A 25,996-nucleotide genomic window follows, 5' to 3' on the forward strand; every position below is an offset into this window, starting at 1 on the left:
CTGCCTTTTAAAATCAAATAATAATTGAATATGAGCAAAAGGAAGGCGAAGTGAAGGAGATTTAATAAAGAGCATCTTTGCTACAGAGGGAATTTTGCTTTGGCAGTGATTGTGTTACTAATTGATCCGCGCGTTGCCCGAGAGCAGCCAGAGACAACAATTACGTGCAGAGCTGGGGGCTAAGAAAAAAGAACAACACAAAACGCAACTACCTCCTCGGCTCTCGCTGTCCGCTGGTTTCACCTGGATCGGTCTGTTCATCTGTGAGGAGACACAAGGAGAGAGAAAAGAGCACTGTTAGCAACAGCTTCCAAGGGCTGCCTGCATAGGCTGACAGTTCGGAACTACCTCTGCTTGGGTAGGGGCTGCAGAAAGATATTTCACCAGGGTTGAAGGCATCTCTGCCATCTATTTTGTCCTCCTGTAAACATGGGGCAGAGTTTCTATGATTCTGTTGCATAGTTCAAGCTGCTGAGAATCAAAAATATATTTCAAGAAGGAAGGAAGGAAGGAATCTCTAATCCAAGAATAAGGAACTTTTTTAAAAAAGCTTGAGGGCCTCGTTCCCTTCTAGCTAGCTTCTGAGGACCATCTCAGTGGTCAATGGAGCCAGAGGCAGAACTAGACAGAGAAATAGCTGTAAATCAGGCACTGGCAAACTCGCCCCTCCAGATGTTTTGGGACTACAACTCCCATTATCCCTAGCTAACAGGACCAGTGGTCAGGGATGATGGGAATTGTAGTCTCAAAACATCTGGAGGGCCGAGTTTGCCTATGCCTGCAGTAAATGTTACCGTTGTACAGTTGGCTAGGTTCTTCACATACAGTGGTACCTCGGGTTACAGACGCTTCAGGTTACAGATGCTTCAGGTTACTCCACTAACCCAGAAATAGTACCTTGGGTTAAGAACTTTGCTTCAGGATGAGAACAGAAATCGTGCGGTGGTGGCACAGTGGCAGCAGGAGGCCCCTTTAGCTAAAGTGGTACCTCAGGTTCAGAACAGTTTCAGGTTGAGAACGGACCTCCAGAATGAATTAAGTTCTTAACCCAAGGTACCACAGTACTCTATCCTTCAGCCAGGCATTATCAGGGTTCAATGACATATTCCAGCTAGGAAAAAGCTCTCAAGGAAGGTGTGAAGCTAGACCACTAAGGAGTGTGGCTCAAAAAGGCCCGTGGCCTGACAGAGACGCAATGGGGGGCCACATTTTCTACCCGCTTCCCAGTCTTTTTGACTCCAATAAGAAGTTTGAAACTTTGTGACACTGGCAAAACCTCTGCTATTATTTAGGAGCCCCCTGGTGACTTAAGCAGTTGAGCTGCAAATGAGTCACAGAAGAGGGTCTTCAGGTTCAGGGTAGCCATATATGTCCATTCCCCCATTCCATCCACATTCCCAGAATGCCCTTTTTTGGGGGGGGATTTACACCAGCCTCTGCTCAGCTAGCTTCTACATTTCTCCAGATTTTGCCACACAGTTCTCCAACCAAGTGTACAAAAACACATTCATTAGGTAAAATGTGCATTAAATGCACATATTTTTGGAAATAACATCAAAAGGTATTATATTAGGTAAAATTGCTTTCCAAAAAAAGTGCATGCATTGGAAGAAATTTGCACTAAAATGCTTGCATTTTTTTATGATGTCTTTTTTTTAATTTGCAAACTGCTGTGGACAGGTGGAGAACTGAATTTATGACTGGGAAAATGAGAAAACATAGACACACCAAAACGGATCTGATGTTCCCTAAAGTGCTGGTTTACACATTAGCCCACACCGGATTATTTTTCTATAACTAATTTCTGTACACTTGAAGATCTGCAGCCCAATGCCTGAACTCAGTCCATTCGAAAACATTGCATTTGAGGAAGTACAGTATGGCGTTATCTCCATAATGACCCACCCAAAGGTGACACTATTCACTCGGTACTGTTGTCATCAAGTGACAACCACCCATTATAATCACTGGGATTCCCCACTTTTCTCAGTGTGTCTGAAATCGGGGAGCAAAGAATGAAGCCTTCTAGAACAGCAGAAGTAAGAAGGTAGATCAGGATACACTGTTAAATCTCTGGGTGATATGAAGCAGATCAGTAATATTTATGAATCCAAAATATTAGGTAAAAAAAAAAGGCAAAGGAGCCCTGGACTATTAAGTCCAGCCAAAGGCGACTATGGGGTACAGCACTCATCTCACTTTTCAGGCCAAGGGAGCCAGTGTTTGTCCACAGACAGCTTTCCCGGTCATGTGGCCACCATGACTAAACCTCTTCTGGTGCAACAGGACACCATGGTGAGTGCCAGAGTGCACAGAAACACCCTTTACCTTCCCACCACAGCAGTACCTATTTATCTACTTGCACTGGTGTGCTTTCGAACTAACAGGTTGGCAGGAGCTGGGGCAAAGCAACAGGAGCTCACCCCATCATGCAGATTCGAACCGCTGACCTTCCAATCAGCAAGTATTAAACCAAAGCAATAACAAAACACAGCCTCCCCCTCCCCAAGTTATGCTACTGAAATGGGGAAAAAGCCGATTACAAGAATGGTGGAATTTTGTTGTTGTTTGAAAGGACAATGACTTCAACAGAAATCTCCAAATCCTTCTAGCTCTGCTTGATGCATCTCAGGGCTCCAGGAAAACACTGAATCATTCCCACCAGCGTGGAGTCTTCCCACCCCTGATCTCAAGCCAGGAGTCAAGCCACTTGCAATTTTTTAATGCAAGTGTGATTAGAACGGCAGTCACACTGCATCTGAGCACGTTCTCCCTCTTGAGACACAGCGATGGTGAGAGCGGCTCAGCCCTCCATCATGTTAACCTACTTGTCAGCCACTTTCATAGCTTCTAAATGCTAAATATGTTTGCAGTGCAATTAGAATAAATCTAGATAGTGGTTATGAAATGCCTTCCAAAACGCTGCCTACCACTAAAGATGATAATAACAAGGGAAAGAAAGAAATGGCTCTAATCTCACCGTCTGACAGAGACCAGCAAGAAGGATCTAATTCTGGCGAGTCTACAAGGAGAGGTCAGGAGGCTGGAGGGATGTGTCGAGGGGTCGTCAGTAATGCCAGGCTGCTCTGCGGAGGAATAGCTGGCTGGCAGTTGTGCAGAAGAATCTGTCACCATCTAAGTTCCTCCTAACTCTCCCACCTTAAAACAGGAAGCTGCCTTTTGCCATTGGTCCAGCTGGCTCACAATGGTCTGCACTGACTGACAGCCGTTCTCTAAAGTTTCAGACAGAGGACATTTCCAGCCCTTACTAAGAGATGCTTTGCAGGGGCTGAGCCTGAGATCTTCTGCATGCAAAAGAGATACCCTTCCAATGATCTGTGCCCCCCTCCCCTAAAAGTAAAGTCAGATTCTAGTTTTCACACTTCTGCATAGAGGCCTGGATGGATAGATTGATAGATAATTTATGACGGTCAGAGACCAGCTTATAAAACACACTTGGGGGTACATTCCCAGAAAGAAAACAAACAGTTAAAACAATGTACAACAATAAATTTAAAATTTATAAATGTGATAAGCATATAGACACTTAAAACTTTAAGATAAGCTACCGCATAGATATGACCCAGAGTCACCCATTTGGGGATTTTGTTCATGAACTAGTTTGAGTCGGGGGATGGTCTGCGCCTACAGATCTGTACACAGAATCTGGCAACCATCCGGGTCATCTTATGATCTTTGCCTAACAGGAAAAGCTTGAATTTTTGCTTTTCCGGGAGGTCAGCGACAGTCAAGAAGGCAGTTTCTACATGTGCTGTAGAGGGAAGTGAAGGGCAGATGGGGCTCGTCCACCTGGGAAGGGAGCCCTTCGAAGAGAAGGAAAACTCTGACCCTAAACCTCTGCTGCCTTATGGGATATCTTTGCGAGAAGGTGAGGCTGCAGAGGAAACCCTACACAAACCCAGAACAGAGTCCCTAAGGTGGTTGGGTGGTGCCTTGTCTGCCTCCTTCTGGCAACACCTGCAGCTGAATGTCTTGCTCTGCTCTGCTCTCCTTTGGGCCACATCATTGAATGGAAACCTCTTTTGCAAAAGAGGAAGGGTTTTGAGAAACTAGAGTTTAGATGTCAGCATAGCCCCAATTAAACTAGTGGGAAACAGAGAGAGGAGAAGGTTGCCTGGACCCTAGACCATTATGGACATCTCCAATCCCACGGAAGGATGCCTCACTTCACCTTCTGGAGGGCAGACCTGCCTAAAAGACCCTTCTGCTGCCTTGCAAGAGATCTCCTGGGCTGCAGCCAAGACTAGTGTCACCTGAATGAAAAAGTTTCAAGAGGGGGGAGAAAAAGGTATGAGAAGAATTGATTTTTGCACATTCATTTATCACTAAGAGTTACGACTCCCTGTGTTCTTCTGGTGTTTTTTTGTTGCTGTGTTTTTTTTAAAATCCTACAAACCTGAATGTCAGAAATGGAATAGAAGAACATTTTTCTACACCTGATTGGCTATGTTGTAATGTGATGTCACAATATCCAGTGTGGTGCAGTGGTGCAGGAAAGATCCCAGTTCAGATCTCCACTCAGTTCTAGAGGAACCCTGAACTGATTTGGGTCACCTCAGGATTTAGCTGGAGCAGATTGAGGTGACCACTGATCACCCTAGGGCTGTCAAGTGGTGGATAATCACTCCCAGCTCCTGACCACATGTTTCATTTGGATTCAAAACCAGTTCCAGGCTCAGATCTGGGTTGGGTCAACTCTGGATCATCTGAGGTTGGATGGGGGCTGCTCTGAAGGAACAGATCAGGCCCCAAAACAGGGGGGGATACATCCCATAGGCTTCTGTGTGGCCACTGTCAGAACTGGTTGCTTGGTCGAGATGGTCCCCCTTTGGCCTCATCCTGCTATAGAGTTCCTTTTATACTCTTAATTATGCACACCACCTTGCCCTTCTTGGAGACAAAAATAAATATGTGAAAAATTATCCCTTTCAATCTTGAAATACAGTGTGTCTGTTTGTGGTGTACATGCACATGTGTGGGGTTGGAGAGATGGCCTTTGCATCACCGCCTGACCACAGAAAGTCTTGTTCCAACCAGCAAGACCATTTCAGCAGGAGACTCTTAAGGTCATGGGTTCGAGCCCAATGTTGGGCGAAATATTCCTGCATTGCAAGGAGTTGGACTAGACGATTCTCGTTGCCCCTTCCAACTCTGCCATTCTATGATTCTATGCGTCACACCCAGAATGTTGCAAAAGCTTCTCAGGCTTTTCAGACATGGGGGAAGATTGAGTTAGTTGATTATAATGCTAAAGCTTCTTCTGCCCTGTTTTTGACCATTCCGTTCACACTGCAGTTCCTGTGTTGCGGCTTTTTAGCTGCCATATCACCGTGTTGTGCTAAATTTCACGCACACCAGTTGGGCATGGTGTGATACAACAATAAATGTCACTTGACAATTTATTCCTCTACTCTCTATCCTATATCCTGTCCACTCCTGTGTGCTTCTGTTCTCCCATGATCCCTCCCCACAAAAGTAGCAGGAAAGAACTGTATTCTGGTATAGTGCCCCAAATTTTGTCCTGCAATTTTTCGGGTTAAGGGGGCTGGAAACAGTGAAATATACTCGGGAGTCAAGTGTGGATTTCAGGCTCTTTATTCAGCTCATAGTAGTGAGGAATGAAAGTTCCCCCCAAAATATCTGCTTTATATACATTATTTAGACAATGGCTACGTGATTGGCTAATTCCGGGATTCTCCTGTAGGCCAATCAGGTTGCGGATTCACTTCCACCTGGAGCTGGATTGGGTGCTCCTGCGGACCAATCATACTGCTGCATTGTTCTAGAACCAATCAGACTGCTGCATTCTGAATCCTATTGTTCTAGGACCAATCAGACTGCTGCATTTTGGATCCTATTGTTCTAGGACCAATCAGACTGCTGCATTTGGATCCTATTCAACTCAGTACATAACAGGAATCAAATAACATGGGAATGAGTGCTAAATATATTCCATTCGTTGGCTTTTACGTCGAGTGGAAGCTCAAATACAATGCAGAAATCAACAGGTAGGGAAATGGAATGAACTTCTGTGTGAATGCAGCCTAAGTCAGGCATCATTGGCTGTCTCAGCAAATAAAAGGCCAGCCTTTGCACCTGTTTTTTTTGCCATTCACCTGCTGTGATTCCTCCATTGTAGGGGGTTGGAGTAGCTGACCTCTTGGGTCACTTCCAACGCTGCAATTCTATGATCACACCTGACACTACAGAGCAGGGGCTGCTTGTCTTTGGCCAGCGACATCCCTAGCATGACCGCAAAAGTGCCATCCATCTCACGCGTACAAAGGGCTCAGCAGACACGTGCCGAGAGCTTCTGAGAAGAAGGCTTTCTGGCATGGGGAGAACGGCAGAAAGGACAAAGGGGGAGAAAGGAGCTGTTTTCAGTAGAAGGCAGAAGGGAGGAAGCAAATAACCTATTGAAATTAATAAGTAAAAGCTGAGTGTAATTTAATGTACACTACGATTTCTGCACTTGACAATTCTTTTATAGAGCAAAGACACGCACAGTCCATAATACAAATTGAGATCATCTTGACATGAAAGACACCAATTATGGGGAGAACCACTGAGAGGGAAATAATTAAGTTTCTTTTCTCTGTGGATGGAATCTCTCTCCCTTTCCACCCCTCCTCCACCTAAGGAGAAAGATGGGGGTGAGGTGGGGGTTGGACTGAGGCCATGAGATAAGAATGAGGGAAACTGTGTAGAAGCCCAACCAGGGTCTGCCCAATGCGATTTTAGCTTCCGGAGGTGAAATGAATATTTTGGACCCCCCCTCCAACATACTGCTTTATCACCTGAAGAAGTGGCCAGGAATGATTTCATTGCTTGAGAAATTTGAGATTTATTTATTATTGCAGTTACACCTCACATTTTTCTCCAGGGAGCTCAAGGTTGCCTTCATAATTCTCCCCCTCATTTACCGTATCTTTCGCTCTATAAGACGCACTTTCCCCCTCCTAAAAAGTAAGGGGAAATGTGTGTGAGTCTTATGGAGCGAATGCAGGCTGTGCGGTTATCCCAGAAGCCGGAACAGCGAGAGGGATCGCTGTGAGGGGCTTAGCCCCTCAGTCCCTTTCCCCACCTCCCGGAAAAGCCCCCAAGAGCCACGCTCCCTTTCACGAGCCGTGTGGAGTGTGTGTGCGGCTCTTGGGGGCTTTTCCCTGAGGAGGGAGAAGGGCAGCCCATCAGTGATGGGCTGCCCTTCTCCCTCCTTGGGGAAAAGCCCGCAAGCGCCGCACTGTGCTGGTCCCGGGGGGGGGGTCCGGTCCTAGGTCGAGGGTATGGAGGCTGTCCATCAAGGGTGAAGCAGGGTCCCAGGCAAGGAGCCGGGCGTGGTCAGGAACTCTGGAAGAGCAGGACAAGGTGCTGGCAGGAACAGGTTACCAATGATGTTGCTCCTGCAACGTGGGACTGGGCTGATTGGCCTTTATCTCCTCTGGGGCCTAGGGCGGTCCCGGCCCACAGGTGACTCGCCTCTCCTGGCCTTAAGGTGAGCACTCCTCCTGAGAGAACTTAGTTCCCTCCGTCTCTCTGCCCTGAGCCTCTGCAGCTCAGGAGAGGCTGGAGGGTGCAGGCAATGGGTCCTCAATCACCTCCAAAGCCAGAGCAGATTCATCTGGTGTCTGCTCCTGAGGATCCAGCACAGATGCGGGCCCTTCAGATTCAAGCCCCTGCCCTGGCTCAGCCGGCCCTGGAGGCGGGGACTCCTGTGCAGGCTGGGATTCTTCAGGTTCAGCCTCTGAATCAGATTCCCAGGCCATCACACACACACACACACACACTCCACGTGGCTCGTGAAAGGGAGCGCTGAAGTGGGATGCATATAGGCACTGCTCAGCGCTCCCTTTAAAGAATCCCCCCCCTTGCATTCCCCCTCTAAAAACTAGGTGCGTCTTATGGTCAGGTGCGTCTCATGGAGCGAAAAATACAGTGATCCCAATGACAATTCGATGAGGTAGGTTAGGCTGAAAGGAAGTGACTGGCCCAAGGTTATACAATGAGCTTCATGGCTAAGTGGGGGTTCGAACCATGGTCTCCCAGGTCCTAGTCCAACGCCCTAACCATAACACCACACTGTCTCTCCATCTGCATATCCTGACATGGAACGACCTGATCTGCCCCTTTCGCAAAGCTCCGAAACATCTCATCCCCCCCTCTGACTGCCGTGACTCCGTTTTCTTGGCAGTTTTAACATATCAAAATACACATTTCATTCGTGCGCTGGGAGGAAAAGGACACTGGAGTGCATATGTTTGAGAAAAAGAACTGGCTCAGTGCATCACCTGAGAGAGTAAACATGTTTAAATATATATTTAAATTTCTATTTTGAGATTTGTTTATTTTTATTTTAAAAAAAGAGGAATTGGAATGGAACAGAACTGCGAGTAAAGACATGTGGAAATGTCACAGGGAAGAAATAGAAACTCCTGCCTCAGTTTGTGGCTGGGCTCGTGAATGCCAAAGGGTATAGAGCAGAGGTGGATAACCACCCCCTTTTAGGGGGCAAGGGCCACATTCACTCTTGGGCAACGTTTTGGGGGCCACATGCCAATGGAGTGTGTGTCCAAAAGTGGGTGTGTCCAGTGGGTATTCTTGGGTTATTGCTTTTATTTTATATTTTATAAACTGTGATTTTTTTATGTGTACCGCCCTGAGACCTCTAGGTATAGGGCAGTATAATAATAATAATAATAATAATAATAATAATAATAATAATGTGAGTGTGGCTAAACCCCTCCCTCTGTTACTCTCCTTCTCCCAATTACCCCCTCTTCAGCTTATCAATTCAAATAATACAGGCACATCCAATTCCCAAGAGCCTGAGATCTACTCACAGTATAAAAACAATGGCAGTGATCTACCCATTGTCATAGAATCATAGAATCATAGTATCATAAAATCATAGAATCATAGAATCATAGAGTTGGAAGAGACCACAAGGGCCATCGAGTCCAACCCCCTGCCAAGCAGGAAACACCATCAGAGCACTCCTGACATATGGTTGTCAAGCCTCTGCTTAAAGACCTCCAAAGGAGGAGACTCCACCACACTCCTTGGCAGCAAATTCCACTGTTGAACAGCTCTTACTGTCAGGAAGTTCTTCCTAATGTTTAGGTGGAATCTTCTTTCTTGTAGTTTGGATCCATTGCTCCGTGTCCGCTTCTCTGGAGCAGCAGAAAACAACCTTTCTCCCTCCTCTATGTGACATCCTTTTATATATTTGAACATGGCTATCATATCACCCCTTAACCTCCTCTTCTCCAGGCTAAACATGCCCAGCTCCCTTAGCCGTTCCTCATAAGGCATCGTTTCCAGGCCTTTGACCATTTTGGTTGCCCTCCTCTGGACACGTTCCAGTTTGTCAGTGTCCTTCTTGAATTGTGGTGCCCAGAACTGGACACAGTACTCCAGGTGAGGTCTGACCAGAGCAGAATACAGTGGCACTATTACTTCCCTTGATCTAGATGCTATACTCCTATTGATGCAGCCCATAATGGCATTGGCTTTTTTAGCTGCCGCGTCACACTGTTGGCTCATGTCAAGTTTGTGGTCAAGTTTTTGTCATTGGAGGATGGACCAGAGTTGTTGAGCTTTTCCTTAGGGAGCCTGGAATCATAGAAGTGTAGAGTTGGGATCACCTCGTCCCACCCCCCCTGCCATGCAAGAATATGGAGCTGTCCCATACAGGGCTCAAACTCGCAACCTTGTCATTATCAGCACTATGCTCTAACCCAGTGTTTCCCAACCTTTTTTGGGCAAACACTTGTTTCATGAAAAAAATCTCGAGGCACACCACCATGCCAGATGGGGAAAGGTCACTTTTTACTTATGTAAAAAAAAAAAAAAAAGTAACAGCATAGAAGGTAATGGTTAGGCTAGCATCCCTCTTCCAAATATGCTAGGTTTTCATTTGCAGGGACTGTTCTACATTGGAAAGCATTCAGCACTGTCATTCTCCCATCTGCCATCTGAATTGGTACTATTCTGGGTCAACTTACTCTGCTGCATGTGTAGATGAAAATGGCACCAAGTGTGGGGAGCGGGCAGAACAGGTTTCAGATACAGGATATTAAGCATACACGTACTTCAGATTGAACTGGTTGCTTGCTTTGCAAGTTTTCATTTCCCAAATGACTGCCTTGGCAAGCACAATACCTACCAGGCTCAACGCCGGTCTCGCGCTGCCGCTTCCCGCGCTCTCAAGGACCCGGGAGGAGGAAGGCGTGAAGGGAATCCCGAAGGCGCGAAAACCTCGCGCATGCGCAGGCCTTCCGCCTGCGACAGCCCAGTAGGCCGGCCGAAGCGAGCGGCGATGGGATGTGGGAGGGAGCTCGCTCGCCGCCCTGCGTGTGCCTATGTGGGGCACGTTACAGCCCCGTGATGTCAGCGCCACGCAGGCAGCCAGGCAGGCAGACGGCGAGAGCCCCGCGCTGGGCGGCCTCTCCTCGCCGCCGCCGCCCCGCCTCTCGCCGCCCGACTCGCCCGTCTCCCTCCCACGGCACACCAGGCAACGTCTCGCGGCACACTAGTGTGCCGCGGAACACCGGTTGGGAAACACTGCTCTAACCAACTGAGCTACCCAGGCACTCACCTGGTGTGTGATGACCCTCTCTGTATTCCTCAAATGATGACAGGGGAGGGTGTGGGAGGGTGGGGAGAAGGAGGAAAAATGGGGGAAAAATAAGGATGATATGTTTCTGGATAATATGTTTTGTTTTAATTTTGAATAAAAAAGCTTTTTAAAAAAAGAAGACATCCAGCTAAGAATTAGAGTGAAGGGATGGGTGACTTATATCAGCCTTGCATGCGACATCGCCAGACACCTCCTTGCTCCTACCTGCCTCATGTTTAGTCTGAAGTTCAGAAGGGGTGGTTGCCTGAACATCCTTTGCAGTGAATGAAACAAAATAAATAAGAAGATAAACTCTCTGCCTGTTGATGTCAGGCAAAGGCGTCTTCACTGTACTCTTTTTGGCACCCAACAAGAACGTTTAGCCTACCCAGATGTTTAGGAAGTTGATGTGAGTTTTAATATAGTTTTAGCCTGGCATTGCTTTAGCTTTTCAAAAGTTTTAAATTACAATTTTCTGGTTTTCCCCCCATTATTGGTGATTTTATTGTTTTTATCTTTTTGTAAACCACTTTGAGGTGTTTTTGGACAGTTATATATTTACAACACATAAATTTTCTTTCTTTTTATCTGAATTTGTATCAGAAAGTTTCAACACAGAATAAAATAAAAACCAAACTAATCTAAATAAAAATAGAGGTAGGAAAAAGAAAAGAATGAATGAATGAATGAGAGAGAGAGAGAAAGAGAGAGAGAGAGGAACAAAGAGAGAAAATAGAAGTTGGGGGGGGAGAGAGAAATAAAATACAGAGCCCTCTATGAGTGATAGATCTTAACTCTTATTTCACTCAAATAATTTTCTGAAATAAATAAGTAACCTTGCCATTGGGAACCTGTCCAGGCTGAAGGCTTGAAGAGGACTTGGCTGATCAATAAGCTTTAAAAAAAAAAAAAAATGTTTAGAAGATCCCTGATTTCTTCAGCAGAGGGCTCCACACAGAATACTTCTTCTTCTTCTAACTTGCTAATCCCAGTTTTCTCATGAACACTTGCTAAAAAGATCTACCCAAGCAGAGTGCTAGAGAAACATGGGGTTTTTTTTGCTTCTATAGGGGGCTGCTTTGGAGAGTTTGAGATGGGTGGGTCTTTGACCCCAGCAGCAGTTTTTCAGGAGATAATCTTTGAAAGCTAGACAGAGCATTAAAAAACACCCTCTTCATTTAGTTCTAGGTTTAGCCAAGGTGAACCAAAACCACTTGCCCCATCTCTACTTTCAAAACTTTTCTTTTCCACCATAAGGTTCGTTTGTTTTAAAGAAATGCTGTACTGTCTGAAATTATTTTGCTCCTGCATTGGACACACACATGGCTAGATTTGTTTCACAGAGCATATAGACAAAGCGATACACACTCTGGATCAAAAGAAAATCCCTTCTAGATTCTGAAGCAGTTTTTGCACTAGGAGAGTGGCTTATATACATAAAAAGGCAAAAACTACATGTTATGTAGTCAAGTCAAAGTTCCAAACAGTGTCCTCCATCTTTGTAGCGTGATGGAACGATTGATCTAGAGACTTTCAAACAGTTCCATTCTCAAGCACTGTTACATAATCCTGTGCACGTTTATATGAAAGTAATTCTATTGCACTCAGTATAATCTCTAAGTGGGAATGGGTGAGTCTGCCAATTTTGGTTTCTCTCACTTTCTCCCTTTTCCAATCATAAGTTTGTTTCTCCACATTTCCACATTTTTTTAAAAAAACATTTTCTTGATAATCCATCTGCATTTTAGTGCCGCATTCTCCCAACATACATATTTTGCATGCAAATCTGCCTAATATACATTTGTTTTCCAAAGCAATATCCCTTAATATACATATTTTTTGAATGCCACTTTTGCTAATATGTGCATTTTAATGCACCCTGTATATATCTATTTCATAGATAAGCCCACCTTTTTATCCAAGGAGCTCAAGCTATTGTCCTTTGTTCCGCGCTCCTCATTTAACCCCCTCAACAGCCCTGTGGGGCAGGTTAGGTTCAATGGCAGAGACTGGCACAACGTCAAGAAGTGAGCTTCATGGCTGAGTGGGAATTTGAACCTTGGCATAAGCGGCAGATTGCAAGGGAGATTTTTTTTGGGGGGACATTGGAAGGAGCTGGGGTCAGAGCCGGGGGGGGGGGCAGCCACGTAACTTTAACGTTTGGCTCCGCTCTGCTTTATGGACACTTGGGCGGCCTCCCCCCCACCCCACCCCAAAAGTATTGGGGGTCCCAAAAAGACTCAGCCCCCAGAAGCTGGCATCCCTGAACCCTGGACTCCCAGGTCTTAGTCCAACACTCTAACCACTGCACCACATTGTATCTTAACCCTAGTGTGTGCAATTGCATGCACATTACTTTGCTCAAGAATTGCATTGCAAAATTCAGAGACGGGCGAATTTCTAGGAATGGCTGTGTTTTGGCTCATGTACAGTCATACCTCATGTTATGTCCGCTTCATGCTACGTTCTTTCAGGTTATGTTCCGCGGTGACCCAGAAGTACTGGAAAGGGTTACTTCCAGGTTTTGCCGCTCACGTATACACAGATGCGCAAAATGACATCACGCGCATGCGCAGAAGCGGCGAATCGCAACCTGTGCATGCACAGACACACTGCTGCGGGTTGTGTTCTTTTCATGAAGTGAACAGGTCTCTGGAATGGATCCTGTTCGCAACCAGAGGTACCACTGTATTGTTCCGGAAAGTATAGATTAGGTAGACCTGCCTTGAAATGTGAACTGAACCAAATTCTGCCTCCACATCTCCACTTCTAAGTCAACATGCACAGGAAAGATCCACAACGCCAGCAAAAAGCAACTGTCCAGCATCCTTTGCGTGTGACTCATTTCGGGAGATGATTCAAAGGCCATCATGGATTGGATTATGGAGACTCACTGGCGATGAGGCTACACTTGTTCTCCCAGTCATGCTCCCCAAACCTGCACGGATGTCAGCTTTAACACGACGATGTTATGTGCATGCTCACATGCACGTATGTCAGAACACGCACCCCTACCCCACACCTCTGGCCATCCCCTCCCTGAGTGCACAGCAAACACGACATCATTTTTCATGTCCAATTACAGCCGCGGCGGTGCCACCGTTAAAAGACAGTGCAGGTACTCCTGTCAGAAAGGGTTTGAGTTACAAGAAGCGATGAATTACAGCAAACCCTTTTTCAATTCTCTGCAGAAATGAAATGTCAGAGCTTGCCGCTCTAAATTTCTGAGCACCATCAGCTACAGGCCAGCAAAAGAATCAGACAAGGGACAGACACTTCACGGGATTCTGATTCTCTCTCTCTCTCCCCCCCCTTAAGGCTCCCTCTCTCCCTCTCTCACTCTCTCTCCATTCCTTCCTTCCCTTGTTCTTCTCCCTCTGGCTTTGAAATGAATTTAGAACAAGGAAAAAGAACACCTAGGAAAGGGGAATTGAAAAATCTAAGAGGCAGCAGATCTCTCTCTCTTCCCCTCCCCTGCCAATTCCTTCTTCTTTCAGGCTTAAATTTCTTCTTTCAGAAAACCTTTGGAAACAAGTCCTTTTGAAGTCCCCCATGTTATCTTCCACACCATGTTTTCTTTAATTCTTGCTAATAAATAAAAAGCATTAAAAAAAAAATCAGAACCCACCCACCCGGTAATATAAAGGAAGCATTTTTTATTTTATATAATCCGACTCTAAATGTACAACTGGAAATGAGAGTAGAGGAGGCGCATAGGGTGGTATTTCCCTTTAAACACTTTTTAAAGCTCAACAGTAAGAACCAAATGAAAGCAGCAATACAGCAGGAATTGTTGGCACCCGTCTGTCTCAAGAGACAAAGGAGTGTGTTCCCAGGGTTGAAGTCAAACGGCTGCATTTTCAGCACCAGTGACCTACCCGGGGCACAAGCCTGGGCAGTGTGGATGGAGGGCTTGGGCTGCCAACATGGGCAGATACTGGAAATCGCGTCTGCGCATGTCCAGACGCCAAAAATTGCTTCTGCGCAGGTGCGATTTTCAGCGTCTAGGCATGCTCAGAAGCAATTTCCGGCACCACGGACATGTGCAGATGTGATTTCCGGTGTCACGCTGCACCAGCCCAGCCAACAAATGATCTCCTTGGGAGTGATCCGGCCCATAACCCTGCTGAGCTCTGCTCTACAGCATATGCAGAAACCGCCTTCTTGACTGCCGGACCCACCATTGGTGCTTTCATGCCTGGGAAGTTCCCCAACCCACTGAGGGTCTGAGACCTGTCAGCGACTCTCACCTGGTTTAGCCGGCCAATCAAAGCCATTTCCTGGAGTGTGGCCACTGTTGCCTGCTGACAGCTTCTAGGTGCCAGACCTGAGAGCTGAGTGCGGGGGGGGGGGACCAAAGGTGGACAGACTCCCCCCAGAAGGAGCATGGGGGGTAAGAATAAAGTAAGCATAATATGAAATAAATACATATCCTTCGCCTGTTAATCTAGGCCTGCATTGTCCTCCATTCTTTTCTGATCTCTTCCCTGTGTTTATCAAGGACGTGGTTCATGCTGTAGTCACTTCCTTCTCGGAATACTGCAATGAGCTTTGTGTGGGGCTGCCCTTGAATCATAGAATCATAGAGTTGGAAGAGACCACAAGGGCCATCGAGTCCAACCCCCTGCCAAGCAGGAAACACCATCAGAGCACTCCTGACATATGGTTGTCAAGCCTCTGCTTAAAGACCTCCAAAGGAGGAGACTCCACCGCACTCCTTGGCAGCAAATTCCACTGTCAAACAGCTCTTACTGTCAGGAAGTTCTTCCTAATGTTTAGGTGGAATCTTCTTTCTTGTAGTTTGGATCCATTGCTCCGTGTCCGCTTCTCTGGAGCAGCAGAAAACAACCTTTCTCCCTCCTCTATGTGACATCCTTTTATATATTTGAACATGGCTATCATATCACCCCTTAACCTCCTCTTCTCCAGGCTAAACATGCCCAGCTCCCTTAGCTGTTCCTCATAAGGCATCGTTTCCAGGCCTTTGACCATTTTGGTTGCCCTCCTCTGGACATGTTCCAGTTTGTCTTGAACTGGGGTGCCCAGAACTGGACACAGTACTCCAGGTGAGGTCTGACCAGAGCAGAATACAGTGGCACTATTACTTCCCTTGATCAGTCAAGGACCCAGAGGTTGTAGCCCATGCAGCATATGGCTGTCAGGCCTATGAGTGGGGCAGGCCTGCTCATGATTCAACTACATTGTTGCACGCATGGGGCAATGTGTGATTGTGCAGCAGGACTTCCTTGCCTCCCCTGAACCCCCTAAATCTGTTCTGGAGGACTAGGAGAAACCCCAGAAGAAGTTTTGGAGGTAACGTGTAGGAAGGGGAAGAACAAGAAGAAGAAGAGGAGGAATTTGGTTTGATATCCCGCTACTTGCTGATCAGAAGGTTGGCGGTTCAAATCCCCACGACGGGGTGAGCTCCTGTCCCTCGGTCCCTGCTCCTGCCAACCGAGCAGTTCGAAAGCACGTCAAAGTGCAAGTAGATAAATAGGTACCACTCTGGCGGGAAGGTAAACAGCGTTTCTGTGTGCTGCTCTGGTTCGCCAGAAGCTGCTTAGTCATGCTGGCCACATGACCCGGAAGCTGTATGCCGGCTCCCTCGGCCAGTAAAGCGAGATGAGCGCCGCATCCCCAGAGTTGGTCATGACTGGACCTAATGATCAGGGGTCCCTTTACCTTTACCTTTTATCACTACCCTAAGGAATCTCAAAGTGTCTAACATTCTCCTTTCCCTTCCTCCCCCACAACAAACACTCTGTGAGGTGAGTGAGGCTGAGAGAATTCAGAGAAGTGTGACTAGCCCAAGGTCACCCAGCAGCTGCATGTGGAGGAGTGGGGAAGCGAACCCGGTTCACCAGATCACGAGTCTACCACTCTTAACCACTACACCACACTGGCCACTCATGAAAGTGATGCATTTGCTGTCAGTTTGCTGCAGGGCCCAGTTCAAGGTGTTAGTACTAGGATACAAAGCGCTAAGTGGCTTGGGAACTAAGTACCTGAATGGATAGGACCCAAACCAATGGATTCAAATGACAAGAAATGAGATTCTGAATCAACATTTGGAAGAACATTCTGCATGTAAAGTTGTTCAACAGTGGAACGGACTCCCACAGAAGGTGGCAGAGCAGGCTTCCTCAACCTTGACCCTCCAGATGTTTTTGGCCTACAACGCCCATGATCCCTAGCTAGCAGGACCAGTGGTCAGGGATGATGGGAATTGTAGTCTCAAAACATCTGGAGGGCCGAGGTTGAGGAAGTCTGTGGTAGTGTCTCTTTCATTGGAGGTTTTTAAATAGATCTTGGATTACCACCTCTCAGGGATGCTTCAGCTGCAGTGCAGGGGGGTGGACTAGATGAATCTGGGGGGTCCCTTCGGGCTCTACAGTTCTATGATTCTATTAATCCAGTGGTTCAAATTTGCAAAAGCAAAGTAGAAACAAAAAATAAGCCGCCGCCTCCTCCTCCTCCTCCTCCTCCTCCTCCTCTCCGTCTTAGGTACCAGGTAGCGGAAACTGTGCCAATCCCTTCCAAATGGAAGCAAATAACATTGGCAAAAAAATTCAGCATTCTTTAATTGGCACCTAGCGGAGTGAAGCCCCCACAGATCCCCACCTCTGGTAAAACGCATACTAATGAGGTCTAATCCATAATAATGAGGTGGAGTTTGCTGCATCATTAGTATGCATTCACCCAGAATTCCCTAGACATTGTGCAGCTACTGAGTTAAGGGGGGGGGGTAGAATAAAAACGTGGACCAAAATAAGGGGGAGGGATTCCCCCCCCCCCGTTTTATTAATGCGCTTTCACTAGGGGCTGCTGCTCTGGAAATAGATGGTGTGTCGGGGAAGAAAATTTAAGCTGTTCTCTCTGGTGGCAGCAGCCAGGTCTCAAGCTTGCCACAAGGCCTGATGTGTTCCTCCACTATGCCATGCCAACCTTCGCTCGCAGGAATGCAGAGTCGCTGCACCCAAATAGCTGCTTTGGGTGAAGCAGGGCTGTGCCAAATTTTCTCAGAGGACTCCTCCCGCCCCCAGAAAATGTTGCATTGTGTGGTTTAAAGTCCTTGAGCTAACTGAACTGTTCAGCTGGCTCCTGTTCACATATTTTTGCCTTCATTAAAAGCAAACAAACAAATTGCAGAATTCAGAGAAGGACTCAATTGTATCTATAGCTGTGCTCCAACCTGTCCTGGACTGGAGAATTAGGTTGCAGACAGAAACACTTTATCCTTTATCTTTATGTGTGTATTTAATCTTTGTGGATGTGGTTTTTTGGGTTTGTGTGTGTGTGTGTATTTCTTACTTCTTTGCAAAGAAAATAGCAGGGTGGCAAACTTTGCTACACAATAGATCACATCACATGCCAGCTCCCTCTCCCCCTGTCTTGATTAAAGCTGTCATTTAGAAACAAGGAGGGGAAAAGTAGCTTATTCTCCACGTTCCATTAGGCTCATAATTTTCAATAAACAAGGAGTTGTTTCTCTGCCCGAGGTAGGTGTGTGGTGGTTATACTAATTGGGAATTAGCAGCGTTTTCTGCTCCAGAATGGAGCGGAAGGCGAGGACATATCTTTGATCTCTGCACTGCATAAATTTCAGGCAGGGGCTCTCAAAGTTTGTTCCAGTGGGATTCTCACACTACTAAGATGATACTTATTAAAATGGATACCCCACCTTTCTGTTTATAGGCTGGAGGCAGCTGACCAATTCAAAAGCACTGAAGAAATCACACTAAATAGAGTGCTGAGGACTAGCCCCTTTTGTCTTGCTGTGGGGCCACCGAGGCTATCAAGGGGGCCCGGCCGGGCTAATAATAATAATAATAATAATAATAATAATAATAATAATGTTATTTATATCCCACTCTCCCCAACCGAAGCCGGACTCAGAGCAGCTAACAACAATAAAAGTACAATTTATATAAAATCTCAATCAATCAATTAATTAATTGAAATACATTCTAAAATTAACTCATTCTAAAATCAATTCAAAATCAAATTAAGGCAACCATTGGGCTAGAGTTCTGTGAGGATTACTGAAGGAGGGGGTCAGCCTGTGCCTTGGCCAAAGGCTTGGTGGAACAGCTCCGTCTTGCAGGCCCTGCAGAAAGATGTCAAGTCCCGCAGGGCCCTAGTCTCTTGTGACAGAGCATTCCACCAGATTGGGGCCACGGCCGAAAAGGCCCTGGCTCTGGTTGAGGCCAGCCTAACCTCTCTGTGGCCCCGTGGGACGGCAAATAAAGGCACTCCTTAGCCTCTGCTTCTGCCAGGAGGTGTCAGGGTAGGAAGTTGAGGCATCACACTGAGACAGATTTTTGGCCCATCTTGTTCAGTGTGGATGAAGAAGAGAAGAGTTGGATTTGATATCCTGCTTTATCACTACCTGAAGGAGTTTCAAAGCAGCTAACATTCTCCTTTGCCTTCCTCCCCCACAACAAACACTCCATGAGGTGAGTGGGGCTGAGAGACTTCAAAGAAGTGTGACTGGCCCAAGGTCACCCAGCAGCTGCCTGTGGAGGAGCAGGGAATCGAATCCAGTTCACCAGATTATGAGTCCACCACTCTTAACCACTACACCACACTGGCTCTCTACAGCAACTGACAGCAGCTCTCCATTGTTACAGACAGGAGGCATTCTCCAGCCCTCAGACTAGGAAGAAGCTCCTGGATCAGGCCAGTGTCCCATCTAAGCTAGCATCCTGTTCCCATAGTGGACAAACAAATACCTATGGGAATTCTACAACCAGCACCTGAGCACAATAGCCTTCTTCTCTCCTGGTATTCAGAAACATGACTGCCTCAGACAGTGGAGGTTCTGGGGATTGGACCCGCCACATTGTGCATGCAAACCATGTTCTCTGCCACTGAGTTACCTTCTTGTGCTCCATGCTATTTGTTGGAGCTTTTTTCCTGGAACAGCATCAAAGCATGGCACCTCCTCCCTACCTCCAGGCTGATTTGGTACACCTAAGCATCCAATTATAACTTGATGTGTTTGGTGTATGTCAATCCAGAGTAAGTGATGATCACTCATGTGTCAACTGTCTTTAACAGGATCACATATGTGTTAACTGCATTTAACATCCAACACAATCTTCCCTTGCCTGCTCCTCCAGATTTTCAGCTGTAAGTCATTGGGCCTGGGAAGTTTGGTACTGTTTTTTCTTTGCAACAGTTGAGTCCTTGTTCTTCTACAGTGGTGCCCCGCAAGACGAATGCCTCGCAAGACGAAAAACCCGCTAGACGAAAGGGTTTTCCGTTTTTGCGTTGCTTCGCTAGACGAATTTCCCTATGGGCTTGCTTCGCAAGACGAAAAAGTCTTGCCATTTTTTTTTGCTCCCCCCTTTTTCTAAGCCGCTAAGCCGCTAATAGCCTTTTAGCCACTAATCCGCTAAGCTGCTAATAGCCGCTAAACCGCTAAACCGCTAATAGCGCTAATCGGCTAAGCCGCTAATAGGGTTGCTTCGCAAGACGAAAAAACCGCTAGACGAAGAGACTCGCGGAACGGATTATTTTCGTCTTGCGAGGCACCACTGTACTTAGATTGCAGCATGCTCAGTGCAGGTGAGCACCAAACACACGCGGAGTGCAGGAAATCTCACACTAGGATGTTGTGCAAAGCTGCAAACCTTCCAGCAGTTTTGTGTTGTTGCTTTTCCTTTCTTGGGGTGTGTGTGTGGATGTTCTGTGTTGTCAGTGTTTATTCCAGCAAACTGTGCTAAAAAGTCATCAGGCTATTTTGCATGCTGATCAGCTGCTGGGGTCCTCTGAGGTGCGCATTTGCATATAAAATAACTACTTGTTTGGTAATCAAAACAAAGCTCTCTCTCTCTCTCTCTCTCTCTCTCTCTCTCTCTCTCTGTCCTTCGGCTTTGTCTGCACAATTTCAGGGCTGCCTATACTGAGATTTTGCCATAATGCTTAATGAGGTGGTAGAATTCTAGACTACGTCACTTTAGACTGGTAGCAATTCCCATGGTGGAAAGATATTGTCAACCAGCTCTCCCAGTCTGCAAACCCTGAGTGCATGTTTGAGTTTAACCCAAACCCTTCTGAACACAGGAACATGGGAAGCTACCTTATACCAACTCAGGCTAAAGAACATGAGAAGAGCCTAAACAAAATAAAAAAAATTCCTTCCAGTAGCACCTTAGAGACCAACTAAGTTTGTTATTGGTATGAGCTTTCGTGTGCATGCACACTTCTTCAGATGTCTTTCGATATGCACACTTCTTCAGGTATCTGAAGAAGTGTGCATGCACATGAAAGCTCAAACCAATAACAAACTTAGTTGGGCTCTAAGGTGCTACTGGAAGGATTTTTTTATTTTGTTTCAACTACAGCAGACCAACATGGCTACCTATCTGTAATGAGAAGAGCCTGTTTGATCAGGCTTACTTAGTCCACTATCCTGTTCCCACAGTGGCCGACCGGATGCTTGTGGGAGATCAACAACCAGGACCCAAGCACAGGAGCAGCCCTCTCCCCTCCTGTGGTTCCCAGCTCAAGGTGCTGTACATAGTTCTCCACCTCCCCATTTCATCCTCACCACAACAAACTTGACATGAGCCAACAGTGTGACGCGGCAGCTAAAAAAGCCAATGCAATTCTGGGCTGCATCAATAGGAGTATAGCATCTAGATCAAGGGAAGTAATAGTGCCACTGTATTCTGCTCTGGTCAGACCTCACCTGGAGTACTGTGTCCAGTTCTGGGCACCACAGTTCAAGAAGGACACTGACAAACTGGAACGTGTCCAGAGGAGGGCAACCAAAATGGTCAAAGGCCTGGAAACGATGCCTTATGAGGAACGGCTAAGGGAGCTGGGCATGTTTAGCCTGGAGAAGAGGAGGTTAAGGGGTGATATGATAGCCATGTTCAAATATATAAAAGGATGTCACATAGAGGAGGGAGAAAGGTTGTTTTCTGCTGCTCCAGAGAAGCGGACACGGAGCAATGGATCCAAGCTACAAGAAAGAAGATTCCACCTAAACTTTAGGAAGAACTTCCTGACAGTAAGAGCTGTTCGACAGTGGAATTTGCTGCCAAGGAGTGTGGTGGAGTCTCCTACTTTGGAGGTCTTTAAGCAGAGGCTTGACAACCATATGTCAGGAGTGGTCTGATGGTGTTTCTTGCTTGGCAGGGGGTTGGACTCGATGGCCCTTGTGGTCTCTTCCAACTCTATGATTCTATGATTCTATGAACTCAGTGAGGTAGGTTAGCCTACAAGAAGGTGACTGGCTCGTCAGTAGCCATAATAGTCCTCTCCTCCATACAACAGTAGGGACGCAGGTGGCTATGTGGTCTGGGGCTTGCAGATCGGAATGTTGACAGTTCGAAACCCCATGACGGGGTGAGCTCCCATTGCTCGGTCCCTGCTCCTGCCCACCTAGCAGTTCAAAAACACATCAAAGTGCAAGTAGAGAAATATGTACCACTCCGGCGGCAAGGTAAACGGTGTTTCCATGTGCTGCTCTGGTTCGCCAGAAGTGGCTTAGTCATGCTGGCCACATGACCTGGAAAAACTGTCTGCGGACAAACACCGGCTCCCTTGGCCAGTAAAGCGAGATGAACTCCACAACTCGAGTCATTTGCAACTGGACCTAACTGTCAGGGGTCCTTTACCTTTATCTTTTACCATAAAACAGTACATTCTACAACAACAACACAACATACGTACTTTAAAACCGTGTTTGGACCATTTCATTACATCTGTCTCTCCCAAAAGCCAGAGGGTAGAGCTTTGTCTTAAAATGCTGTTGCAAGCCCAGTAAGGAAAGGAAGGAATTCCATAGGCAAGGTGCCACCACTAACAAAGCCCTGCTTCTTTTCTCTGCACTGCAGAATGCCCACATCCTTTCTGGCCTGAGTGATTGTTCCCTCTGTGGTTGCTCTCATCTTTCCTCATCACCCACATCCTTGTTTTTCCCTGCTCAGGCCTGCCATCAGCACCCAGCACCCCCAGAGATTAGCAGGGCCCCCAGCACTGATACCTGCCCTGAGTTTCCTGATCCAGATGGCTATGGGCTGCTCTTTTAAATTCCCCACAATGCTCTGGAGTGATGCTACTTTGGACATGGTGGGCAATTTGAACAATAAAGCCATTAATATTTTTGTGGAGATATTCCACAGAGAAGCTGGTAAAATTTGGGCTGGACAAGGGAACCGTTGGGTAGGTTTGTAGCTGGTTGACTGACCGAACCCAGAAAAGAACTCATTCATGGTTTCCCATCATCCTGGGAAAAAGTGAAAAGTAGGAAGCCGCTGGGTTCTGTCCTGGGCCTGCTGTTGTTTGACATCTCTATAAATGTCTTGGATGAAGGAATTGAGGGGATGCTCATCAAATCTGGAGATGACACCAAACTGGGAGGGGTAGCCAATGCCTCAGAAGGCAGAATCGGGATTCAATATGACCTTAACAGACTGGAGAACTGGGCCACAGTGCAGAGCTGAACCTAGTCCTATCCCTGGCATCCTGCTGGCATTAAATATATACTTGCCGAATGGCTGACTCTTTCAAGCTCAACTCTTTTTCATTCATGAAGTTTGCTTATCTTTGAATGCCAGGCTCCTGCGCCTGAGCGGCGCCTGCAACTTCAGGTCCCCCTCTGGGTTCATCCATATAGACAAGACAGGTGGGGTGGGGAGATGAATTGATCATGAGATGGATGCATTAGAATGTGATTCACATGATATATCGACAATACTCTCCTAGTGTGCAGATGGCCAGCAGCAATCATTCTCAGGGGTAGGCAGTGGAGCACTGAATGATTTGTAAAGGTCAGAGCCTTCAAGATATTTTTTTCATCTCTCACATAATCCTATTTTGGATCTTCTCATCTATTTGCGCCCGGCATCTGTGGAATGCATCTCTTCGTCCGAAGCAACATGCGAGGCGAGCCAGTGGGGAGGGGGGAGAGGAAGAGACAAGGGAGGTTTTAAGGCAGGAGAAAAGGAAAAACTTTAGATCATGTCTGGGATGGCATTTCGGCATTCTGTTATGAGTTTATCCAAATTCCTTTTCTCCTTGGCACTGTTCCTTTATCTCATTCCTTCTCCTTTACTATTTGGTTCCACCAATCATAAGGGTTAACCCCTGCTAATACAAGAAGCTTGTATCCAAGGAAGGGCTATGCAAGCATCACAACCTTGGGGGAAAAAATCCCTTTGAGGGGTCCAGTATGGAGGCTAACACCTAATTCCCAATTGGTCAGACTTTATTCAGTAATGCCTTACAGAACTAGTGTCCCAAAGAATGTGTGAAAGCTTTCAATTATGACACACTCTATACAGAAAATATACATCATTTTAACTGTTTTCTCTCTCGCCACCCCAGCACCTGTACCTCATCCATCTATGCTCCTTGAAAACATTTACTCAATCAAAGTTTTTTGCTGTATGCACAGAGCCCTTCTTCCACCTTATATGCAGCTGTTCTTCACAGTCAGAGTTGTTGTTGTAGTTGTTGTTGTTTAGTCATTTAGTTGTGTCTGACTCTCCATGGCCCCATGGACCAGAGCACACCAGGCACTCCTGTCTTCCACTGCCTCCCACAGTTTGGCCAAACTCATGCTGGTAGCTTCGAGAACACGTCCAACCTACTCGTTCTCTGTCGTCCCCTTCTCCTTGTGCCCTCCATCTTTCCCAACATCAGGGTCTTTTCCAGGGAGCCTTCTCTTCTCATGAGGTGGCCAAAGTCTTGGAGCCTCAGCTTCAGGACCTGTCCTTCCAGTGAGCACTCAGGGCTGATTTCCTTCAGAATGGATAGGTTTGATCTTCTTGCAGTCCATGGGACTCTCAAGAGTCTCCTCTAGCACCATAATTCAAAAGCATCAATTCTTTGGTGATCAGCCTTCTTTATGGTCCAGCTCTTACTTCCATACATCACTACTGGGAAAACCATAGCTTAAACTATATGGACCTTTGTTGACAAGGTGATGTCTCTGCTTTTTAAGATGCTGTCTAGGTTTGTCATTGCTTTTCTCCCAAGAAGCAGGCATCTTTTACTTTTGTGTCTGCTGTCGCCATCTGCAGTGCTCATGGAGCTCAAGAAAGTATAATCTCTCACTGCCTCCATTTCCTCCCCTTCTATTTGCCAGGAGGTGATGGGACCAGTGGTCATGATCTTAGTTTTTTTGATGTTGAGCTTCAAACCATAGTTTGCACTCTCCTCTTTCACCCTCATTAAAAGGTTCTTTACTTCTTCCTCACTTTCTGCCATCAAGGTTGTGTCATCTGCATATCTGAGGTTGTTGATATTTCTTCCAGCAATCTTAATTCTGGCTTGGGATTCACCCAGTCCAGCCTTTCACATGAAACTGGTTCTTGCCAATTCTGTGGTCAGGGCGCACTCTTCCATAGAGATACTGGCTTTTCTAATAATTGGTTTTACAGAATTTCTACCTCACCAACAAGGATTTATGCTTGCAGAACAGAACTTCTACCTGCTCCTCCACCTGCTCCCCTAAATCTGTTTTAAGTCCCACACAACTCTCTAGAGAAGATATGTGCAGGGAGCAGGGTCTGCAGGCAGGAGAAGGAAAGGGGGGGGGAGTTCCATTGCATGAGCAAACATTCTTGCACTGATGGAATGGCTACTTAGTGTTGCACTGGATGCATGCCCAAATGGTCCACATGTTTTATTTACATCCAAGGAGTTTCTCTAGAGCAGGAATGCAGAACTGCTAGCCTGCAGCCCTGATGACAGCCACCAGGGCTCCCTGGTTGGCCCATTTTGACCAAGTTGTACCCATGAAATTGGTGTGCAGCAGGTAAAGACATGGCTCATGGGTTATCAGGCACCATCAGCCAGCTCACCATGCATGGTCTAATTTAGGGGTAGGCAACTTAAGGCCTGTGGGCTGGATGCGGCCCAGTTGCCTTCTCAATCCGGCCTGTGGACAGTCCAGGAATCAGCATGTTTTTACATGAGTACACTGTATCCTTTTATTTAAAATGCATCTCTGGGTTATTTGTGGGGCATAGGAATTCGTTCATTCCCCCCCCCCAAAAAAAAATATATTCCGGCCCACCACATGGTCTGAGGGATGGTGGACCAGCCCATGGCTGAAAAAGGTTGCTGACCCCTGGTCTAATTCCCCACTCCTGCTCTATAAGGTTGCCACAAACAGCAATTATTTCCTATTCATGTTGTAAAGAGTTGAGTGCACCTAAGTTGTCCCAGCACCAGTGGTGGGCCCATGGTGGAGCAGCACTCCGACAGAGGGTGTGCCGCTGGCCAGAGCTTCTTCCTGCTGCTATCTCCTTCAATGTGATCACCCATCTTCCACCCTCCACTACAGAGAAGGAGGCTGTGAGTGGCCATGTGGCAAGGAGGGAGAGTGGCAACCATGGT

General features: G+C 46.6%; 1 protein-coding gene across 13 annotated transcripts in view; it reads right to left on the reverse strand.

The window, feature by feature from the left end:
* The window catches only part of CELF4 (CUGBP Elav-like family member 4), an 815,176-nt gene that overhangs the window by 313,851 nt on the left and 475,329 nt on the right, over window positions 1–25,996 (reverse strand). For all 13 annotated transcript variants that reach the window (XR_014224487.1, XM_082242033.1, XM_082242038.1 and 10 more), the window contains exon 3: window positions 213–261. Coding sequence is in view for 12 of the 13 variants with exons in the window: in XM_082242033.1 (XP_082098159.1) it covers window positions 213–261 (49 nt within the window). In the remaining variant the exon portion in view is untranslated. The remainder of the gene's footprint in view (window positions 1–212; window positions 262–25,996) is intronic.

The sequence above is a fragment of the Podarcis vaucheri genome (assembly GCF_965113315.1).
Source record: "Podarcis vaucheri genome assembly, chromosome: 11".
In the NCBI taxonomy this organism is placed as follows: Eukaryota; Metazoa; Chordata; class Lepidosauria; order Squamata; family Lacertidae; genus Podarcis; species Podarcis vaucheri.